The sequence below is a fragment of the Bison bison genome, unplaced genomic scaffold (assembly GCF_000754665.1).
Source record: "Bison bison bison isolate TAMUID 2011002044 unplaced genomic scaffold, Bison_UMD1.0 scf7180017864259, whole genome shotgun sequence".
Classification (NCBI taxonomy): Eukaryota; Metazoa; Chordata; class Mammalia; order Artiodactyla; family Bovidae; genus Bison; species Bison bison.
Window position 1 is genome coordinate 1,952,662 of NW_011494831.1, and position 9,129 is coordinate 1,961,790.

At 50.9% G+C, this 9,129-nt stretch overlaps 1 protein-coding gene across 2 annotated transcripts in view; it reads left to right on the plus strand.

Moving 5' to 3' along the window:
- Positions 1-1,424: 1,424 nt before the first annotated feature.
- Positions 1,425-9,129, plus strand: part of THBS1 (thrombospondin 1) — a 15,883-nt gene continuing 8,178 nt past the window's right edge. Inside the window, exons 1-12 of one of the 2 annotated variants that reach the window (XM_010847929.1) lie at positions 1,425-1,591; positions 2,153-2,248; positions 2,534-3,093; positions 4,025-4,100; positions 4,393-4,592; positions 4,705-4,827; positions 5,844-5,937; positions 7,339-7,512; positions 7,828-8,004; positions 8,306-8,479; positions 8,712-8,839; positions 8,943-9,095. In XM_010847929.1, the coding sequence (XP_010846231.1) occupies positions 2,182-2,248; positions 2,534-3,093; positions 4,025-4,100; positions 4,393-4,592; positions 4,705-4,827; positions 5,844-5,937; positions 7,339-7,512; positions 7,828-8,004; positions 8,306-8,479; positions 8,712-8,839; positions 8,943-9,095 (1,926 nt within the window). In that variant the 5' untranslated portion in view covers positions 1,425-1,591; positions 2,153-2,181. Of the gene's footprint in view, positions 1,592-2,152; positions 2,249-2,533; positions 3,094-4,024; positions 4,101-4,392; positions 4,593-4,704; positions 4,828-5,843; positions 5,938-7,338; positions 7,513-7,827; positions 8,005-8,305; positions 8,480-8,652; positions 8,840-8,942; positions 9,096-9,129 lie in introns of both variants that reach the window. The other variant, XR_825941.1, reaches the window with a different exon arrangement.

Below are 9,129 nucleotides of genomic sequence, written 5' to 3' on the forward strand. Positions count from 1 at the left end.
GTGAATTGCCAGTTGGATGAATGTTTACACACGTGTGGGTGTTGGGAATCTGGCCAGGTGTGAATGCTAAGGAGGGAAGTGAACCCTAGGGATTCCCCTGTCCGGTGGCTGAGATCCTTATTTGGTGAAGCTACTACCTGCGCCCTGGGTCCCAGGGCCAGCCTGATAGTCTGGGATCACAGCAGGGGAAGTGCGGCTGCTGACGTCCCAGCCGAAGAGATGAATGGAATTCCAGGCAGCTGGAGTCATGCTGGCTTGGGACGGTGGCTTGGACACCAAACTTCCAATGACAGAAGCATTAAGCAAGCGGCAGCACTCATGGCAGTTGGTGCACCCACAGAAATGTAACCCACACCTCGGTTTCGGGAGCCTAAAAATGAAAAGAACGTTCAGGGAGGGGGGGAAAAAAGGAAATAAAACGATAGGAAGAAGGTAATTTATTACTCCATGAGTCCATTCTGTAAATAGTTCAAGACTCTGGAGCCAGATGGTGCTGCAAATCCTCCAACCAGAAGTCACGTTAAGCAGCACGAGTGGGCACAAAAAACTGTTTTTCAAGACACAATTTCCAATTTGGCTTTAGGAAAGTCGGTAAGAATAAGTACGTTTCCTTAACATTCCTGACTAGAAAGAAGCTGTCCGCTCGCATCCCCTTGATCAGAATTCGCACATCGCCCCCAAGCGGCCAGCCGTGGAAGCGCCGCAGCACTTGGGGGATGGCACTTTCCCGGGGACTCGGGCGGCAAGCCCCTGCGGAAAGGCTGCCCCGACACGCGGGGGAAGCCGAGCCGGGTACCCGCACTGCTGGCCAGTGCGACACCCACTCACGTCCATGGAGGACAGGCGGAGGGCAGGCGTGGGGCGAGGGCAGGGGCGCGGCGCTAAGCGGGTCGCGTGGTCCCCACCCCACCTGGATGGATGGACAAGGATCAACAAGTACCCAAAAGGGAACTCCTTCAACTACTGATTCCCTCTTGGTCCCATTTATTTTTGGGCTTATTTTTTTCTGTACAAACGGGTTCGCTCCCCAAGTGTCCACCCTTCAGCCGTCGCGCAGGCATTCAAGGGGACGAGTTTGCCTGAAAGCCTCTCTTACGGGTCTTGGGTTGGGTGGCTTAGGGCCTGTCGGCTCGGGATGCGCGCACAGGGCTTGGGGCCGCTCGGCGCCAGAGCCAAAGTGCTGAGCCCGTGAGCGCCAAGGCCGCGTGGGCGGGCACCTATTTTTCTGAGAAGTTCCAGTGCTCCTAGGCCCCGACCCCCGCCGCCCCCCTTCCACCTTCTAGCTGGAAAGTTGTGCGCCAGGCAGCGGGGGGCGGAGAGAGGAACCCAGACTGGCCCCCCTCCCGCTTCCTGCCCCGCGGCCTCTCATTGGTCAGAGGAAACCCCAGGAATGTGAGCGCCCCTTTAAAAGCGCGCGGCTCCTCCGCTTCGCCAGCCACTGCACTCGGGCCGGCCGCTGAGAGCCCACCCTGGCGAGCTCTCCCAGCCGCAGCCTCCGAATCCACGGCCTCCACCCCGCGCCTCTCCAGCGCTCTATCCCGTCGCTGCGCCCTTGTCGCCGGCCCCGGCCGCTGCATCCGCGTCCGCACAGGTAAGGACTCCCGGACGGCCGCCGAGGACGAGTGCTGCCCTGGCCAGCCACCTGGAGCTCCCAGGCTTCAGCGCCTCCGGAACCCCGGATCTCAATACTTTCTGCCTTCCCCATACTATCGCTCCCAGCCTCTGGGGGACTCTTCTTGTAGAAGGGCTCCAGAGCCATCCTCTCCAGCCTTGGGGTTCACAGACTAACCCACCAGGACACCCCAAGATTTTCTTCTTTTCCCCGAGTCCTATCAGTCCTCTAGAAAAGGACTGTGCCTCCCTGCGCCCCTAAACTACATCTCCTAGTCCAGGGTTTACCCTTAACTCTCAAGGAAAAACCCCTCCTCAGTGGTTGGTCTTGCCCCCAACACCTGTTTAAAGCGGTAATCTCCCCTCAACTCTTACTTTCTTCCTGATGCTCTCTCCAAAGTAAATACGGTTGCCCCTCCTTCCAGCAAATGTGGGCCCAAAGGGGGATCCCCAGGGATCCCCAGCTCCAAGGCAAGCCGGGTTTTGCCCACACTCCCTGCTTGGCAGCCTCTGACCCTGGGCTCTGTGCTCCTTGCTGCAGGCTCCTTGCTGGGCACAAATAGCTCCACCATGGGGCTGGCCTGGGGACTCGGTATCCTGCTCCTGTTGCATGCCTGCGGCTCCAACCGCATTCCAGGTGAGTCTGTATAATATCTTGTGTGGGGGGAGGGAAGAGGAGGAGGTCGGGTTACCCCAGGTGCGCTTCCCTCCCTGTGCACTCCTCTCTCAGCTGCTTCTCCCCTGAGCCCTGACCAAACCTCAGGATGCCGGTTGCCTCTGACCGTGCCCTTTATTTAGCTCTTCCAGTGGCTGTCAAGAGCTTTCATTCCAGCCCTCTGCCTCACCTCCACCCCCCAGAGCTGAGCCTCCACCCCACCCCCAACCCAGAGCGCTCACCACGTGTCCTGCTCTTGTCTAACAGAGTCTGGGGGAGACAACAGTGTGTTTGACATCTTTGAACTCACCGGAGCTGCCCGCAAGGGCTCTGGGCGCCGACTGGTGAAGGGCCCTGACCCTTCTAGCCCAGCTTTCCGCATCGAGGATGCCAACCTGATCCCCCCTGTGCCTGACAAGAAGTTCCAAGACCTAGTGGATGCTGTGCGGGCGGAGAAAGGTTTCCTCCTCCTGGCCTCCCTGAGGCAAATGAAGAAGACCCGGGGTACCCTGCTGGCTGTGGAGCGGAAAGACCACTCTGGCCAGGTCTTCAGCGTGGTCTCCAATGGCAAGGCGGGCACCCTGGACCTGAGCCTGACCGTGCAGGGGAAGCAGCATGTGGTGTCGGTGGAAGAAGCACTCCTGGCGACTGGCCAGTGGAAGAGCATCACCCTGTTTGTGCAGGAGGACAGGGCCCAGCTGTACATCGACTGTGAGAAGATGGAGAATGCGGAGCTGGATGTCCCCATCCAGAGCATCTTCACCAGGGACCTGGCCAGCATCGCCAGACTCCGCATTGCCAAAGGAGGTGTCAATGACAATTTCCAGGTGAGGTCGCTTTGATTCCTGATCCACGGGGTCAACTGCTAGGCAGCTTATGACCAGGAGTGTGATAACAAGAGAGGCAGGGGTTCCAGTATAGGAAATATTGCCTATGCACTAAAGCAGTAGTTCTCACACAGTAGGGAGCATCAGAATCACCTGGAGAGCTTACTAAAATGTATACTGCTGCATCCCACCCCTAGAGTTTTGGATTCAATAGGTCTGGGATGGGGCCTGATAATTTACATTTCTAACCAGTTCCAAGGTGAGGTTGGTGCTGGTGTTCTAGGGGTCAGACATTGAAAACCTCTAAAGGAAACAAGAAATGGTTTTCCTGTAACTGCCTATTCAAACCTTAAATACTCTTTATGCTCTTCTCAAGAAAATAATTTCAAATGCATTGCACCAATTATAATATTGCTTGAAGTGGATACTTTTTATGAGCAGGATAAATACCACTTGGCTATTTGCTTCCTCATGGGGATGTAACCGATCCCAAAGAAAAGATTAAAATAGTGGCTATTTGCTGCTGCAGTGTCTTCCTTGCTTAAACCTCTAGATCTTTGGGTCTGTGGCTTTGAAACTCCCACATTTAACTGTTTGACACTGGAGAGTGTCATTGTATCCTCCGGTCTCAATATCAGATTCCATTTCCTGTATCCCCAAGTAGGCCGATAACTGAATTCTTTGTAAAAGACTGCAGACTTGGCAGAAGAGACAATTAAGATTTTTGAAGTTATTTTGCAATTCCCGTGAATTTGGCAATTCACCAACAGTTACTTGGTGTGTTATTTTGACACGGTGATCTTGAAAGGGAGTTCTTTTCAAATTTTAGAACATCTGTTGTGTGCTCCTTCTAGCGTAAACAGTCCCCCCTCCCACCGACCCCCCGGCCCCCACCAACACTCTACAAACATTGTATATCCTCTGCTCACAGGGGGTGCTGCAGAATGTAAGGTTTGTCTTTGGAACCACACCAGAAGACATCCTCAGGAACAAAGGCTGCTCCAGCTGTAAGTATCCCTCTGTTTTTAGGGCATATGGGGAACTGAGGGCATTCCACCCAAAACAAGCTGAGAAACTTAAGCAATGGTGATTGTGCAAAAATTACCCCAGGTAACATAGTTACCTTTATATAAAGGTGACCTCAAACAGTTTTCCACACTCAACGGTCCCCTCCTTTTGCCTCCCTCACCCAAAATGAAATGTCTTTTACACTTAGGATGCCCAGGGGATGGCTGGTGGGAGCATCTACTTGAAGATACTCTCCTACTTTCCTCACTGTGTTCCTTTGTTCCTTGGCAGCTACCAGTGTCTTTGTCACCCTTGACAACAACGTGGTGAATGGGTCCAGCCCTGCCATCCGCACCGACTACATTGGCCACAAGACAAAGGACCTGCAAGCCATCTGTGGCATCTCATGTGACGAGCTGTCCAGCATGGTCCTGGAGCTCAGGGGTCTACGCACCATCGTGACCACGCTGCAGGACAGTATCCGCAAAGTGGTCAGTGGCCTCCACCCGCCCCCTGTTAGCAGGAGCCCTGCATGTGTATCCCCGATGATGCTGAGGGACTGAAAGTGAGGCTCGATGCTAATAACCTCTCTCCCCCTTTTAGACCGAAGAGAACAAAGAGCTGGCCAACGAGCTGAGGAGGCCCCCACTCTGCTACCACAACGGAGTGCAGTACAGGACTGGCGACGAGTGGACGGTGGACAGCTGCACTGAGTGTCGCTGCCAGGTAAGGCTCTCGACGGACTGAGACACGAACGGATGGCGCACTCTCTGAAGAGACAGTCAGATGGCTGCAGAGGCTCTGTTCATGTTCTGTGGCTGGATACCCAAGTGGTGTCTCTTTCTTAAGATGCAGTTATGACATCTATAAAATTGTTTAAATGCTCAGAGGTTTTCAAAGTCTTAATTATACCATAGGCTAAGAGTAATATCTAAAAGAATATATCTATTTAAATATCTTGGTAACTTACCTGCTTTAGTTCAAAAGCTAAGTGTTGAATATCAGGTAAGTAAAACCGAGTTGGAACTTTTCTCCCCCAAACCTGATTCATATTCAGCTATGACATGGAGATTCAATACGGTACTGACTGCTGTTCAAATCACTTAGCCCAACGTCGTTAGAACTATCCATTTACCTCAGATGGTACTGCCTGCAGCGTATGTGTCCTTCTGGCTCACCCGCTACCTAACGCCAGGGGCAGAGGGATTTGGGGGGTGTTACTGGCTCATTGAGCAAGTCAAGCTTAAATACAAATCATGGATTGCTGGATTTGGGAGTCACCTTTACTAAATTCCCATTCTTGTCCAATATTATATAAAGCCATATTTATATATGAGAAAGTAAGATGCTCATTGATCTTCTTTTCCCCATAAAGATGTAATTAAAAAATTTTTAAGTCCTGGCTGAGTTTCAGGAGTTTGACTTTAGACACAGAGTAACAGATCTGACTCATGATATTAGGTGGTTCCAATTGCATAAATTCATGCTGTTCTGTGCATGAAGAAGTGACTAAGTGGCAATTAAGAAGAATTCTAGAGGGATGGAGTGACAAGTAAGCAGCACTAGAACTGTCTCCACAGTACTGGTGGCTGCCAAAGACAGGCAGATCTTCTATTAAAATCATTCCACTAGAGCGTTTATAGCCCAGACAACATTTCAGCTTGTAATTGAAATGTTGCAGTATGTAAGCTTCTGCTTGCAATATGCTTAGTACCCATTTCTCCTTCACTGTTGCCCTGCAGAACTCAGTTACCATCTGCAAAAAAGTGTCCTGTCCCATCATGCCCTGCTCCAATGCCACAGTTCCAGATGGAGAATGCTGCCCACGGTGCTGGCGTAAGTTCCTAAGATTGCATAACCATGCTTCAGCGACTGGATCAATTGTGCATAATGCTGGAATCCCAGTCCCATCTCTGTCACGTTTTCATTCAGTTTCTTGCTGCAGCATCTGGTTAGCTGATGGCTTGTCTGCTGTATAGAGCCAAAAAAATGCCATTATGACTAATTACCCCCCTGGATTATGGTGTAGACAATAACCTTAGTATAGTTTATTGAGTATGATTCTGTGCTTTGAGAAAAGAAGAGATGAATTGGTAGCAGCAATAGCTTTAAGTTAACTGGATTTAGAATCTGACCTTATGGCCTAGAGTCAAGAAAAATCTGCTCACTGGAGAAATTGATGGACTTAACTGGGCCTGAAAGTTCTACCCATTTTATCTACAGGCATAGGAGACCTAAGAAAAAATAGTAGTTTGAGTCTCAGGGCTCTGTAAGAAATTGTATTGTTTCATGGTACCCAGTCTGGTACTGGTTTTGCTGACAGTATAATTAATCACTTTGCTGAGACACTGTAGTAAGTACAAGTCATAGAAATGATTTATCACAACTAAGATGCATAAAACAGGAAAGTAGCACTCACCCTTCACATCCACACCCCCCACACTCCCCGTTTCCTACACACACGGATCACAGCTCAGAAGAACCAGTTCCCTTCAGAGATATCAGTGACATTGGAACTGTCATAATCATTTGTACATTGCTTTCTGTTCAGCATTCACTTCAGATGTGGGTTAAAGGGAACAAGGCTAGCTAGGGGCTAGCAGAGCACTGAATTTTGAGTCAGGGATTACTAGGAAAACTTCCAACTGATGGCAAGAGAAAACAAGTTCTATCTCCTGTCAGATACAGAACGTGATTGTAGTCATGGCGCCTGGGCAGATGGTAAACAAACACACTTCCCTCTTATGAAAATATGTGCAGAAAAGGCCTCAAATGCTAGGGTGAGAGGAGCCACCCGCTGACTGACCTTATGACTGATCCAGGGCCAGAGCCAACAGCGGCTCCGCTGCCTTCAGATTCATCTGCCAAACACATGGGCTCTCCTGAAAGTCAGAAGTGACTCCTATAAGTTGCCTAAAACCCAAGTATTCTTGGAAGCCTGGGGCTAGAAATGCCTACCAAGACATCTTAAGTCAAAAAAGGGAAACTCATTTTAAATCCAGACTGGAAGAAGGAGGCGAGGATGACTAGAAACATGTGGGGGAAAGGTTCAGCTATACCAACCCAGGCAAAGCATGCAATTACCCCAAAGCTGTGCACAGAATGACCACTTGGCCATTGGCCTAACAAATATATTGCTTTTCACTCTCTGGAATGGGAAGAAAGTCCTGAGCAGAGCAGTCCAAAGAATAGCTTGTTTTCATGATAACACACTAAATGCACCCATTTGCTCAGCAGCCAGCGACTCTGCAGACGACGGCTGGTCCCCGTGGTCTGAGTGGACCTCTTGCTCTGTGACCTGTGGCAATGGAATCCAGCAGCGTGGCCGCTCCTGCGACAGCCTCAACAACAGATGCGAGGGCTCCTCTGTGCAGACGCGGACCTGCCACATCCAGGAGTGTGACAAGAGATGTAAGTGTTTGGCCACTTGGGGATGTAGAGACCTGACTTGTCCTTGTTGTCACCAATAGCAACTCCAGAGCACAGAGGTTGAGGGCACAGGTTCTAGGCTCTGATCTAATCCCAGTTCTCTGCCTTATCTGTGCACCCCTGAGCACAGCTTGTCCTCTCTGAGGCTCTTTCCTTATCTGTAAATCGGGGGTAAAAATAGTTTAAAGATTTTTAGTTTGGCGAGTTTGAAGATTTGGTTTAGAGGATGCATTTAAAGAGTTAACATAGAGCTTGGCTTGTGGGAAGCACCATATAACCATCAGGTTTGTCCTTTAGTTAAACAGGATGGCGGCTGGAGCCACTGGTCCCCATGGTCATCTTGCTCCGTAACATGTGGAGACGGTGTGATCACAAGGATCCGGCTCTGCAACTCCCCCAGCCCCCAGATGAATGGGAAGCCGTGTGAGGGCAAAGCCCGGGAGACCAAAGCCTGCCAGAAAGACTCCTGCCCCAGTAAGTGCATGCATCCCCTGGCATGATGCTGGCAGCTCCATCCTGCTGGCTGCCTGGCATCCATGAGTCACGGATGGGGGGAGGTTGCCTCCTAGAGAAACAAACAGAAGCACAGCCCTGCAGGGCACAGCAGCTTCTTCTAACGACAAATAGAACCATTTCAGACTCACCCTCTTCCCAGACATCCTTACCATGTGTCAGGGTCAGGGAGGTTTCTTGAACACACTCAGGAGAGTCTCCTATGAAGGTAAAGTGTTTGAAAATTGGTCTTAGCTTTGGCCTGTGGTTCATTTTCTTACAGTCAATGGAGGCTGGGGACCTTGGTCACCATGGGACATCTGTTCTGTCACCTGTGGAGGAGGGGTACAGAAACGTAGCCGGCTCTGCAACAACCCCACACCCCAGTTTGGAGGCAAGGACTGCGTTGGTGATGTGACAGAAAACCAGATCTGCAACAAGCAGGACTGTCCCATTGGTAAGCCACACAGCCCAGGCAGCCCAGGACAAAACCACTTAATGGCATGGTCAGCTTTCATGGGGGTTCAGTTTGGATGGTCCTGAGTGGTTTGATTAAAATGCCAGATGGACAACATAATCTCAAAAGTTAGCAGTTACACAGACCTTACAATATTATACCCCCATTTAAAGTGACCAGAATGGCAGTAACAGCAGCTGAGACCCACATTTGCCTGTCACTCTTATCTCAGACGGATGCCTGTCCAATCCCTGCTTTGCTGGTGTCCAGTGTACCAGCTACCCTGATGGCAGCTGGAAGTGTGGTGCCTGTCCCCCAGGCTATAGTGGAGATGGAGTCGAGTGCAAAGACGTTGATGAGGTGAGGAGCTGGGAGCTACCAGACCTAGGAAAGCATCTCATCTGCCTTGGTCACTTCTTGTGGCAGTATTCTCTAAACATGAACAAACCTGTTTCTTCCACAGTGCAAAGAAGTCCCTGATGCCTGCTTCAACCACAATGGAGAGCACAGGTGTGAGAACACAGACCCCGGCTACAACTGCCTGCCCTGCCCACCGCGCTTCACTGGCTCGCAGCCCTTTGGCCGGGGCGTGGAACATGCCACCGCCAACAAGCAGGTAGAGCAGAGGGGACTAGTAGATGGGAGTGGGG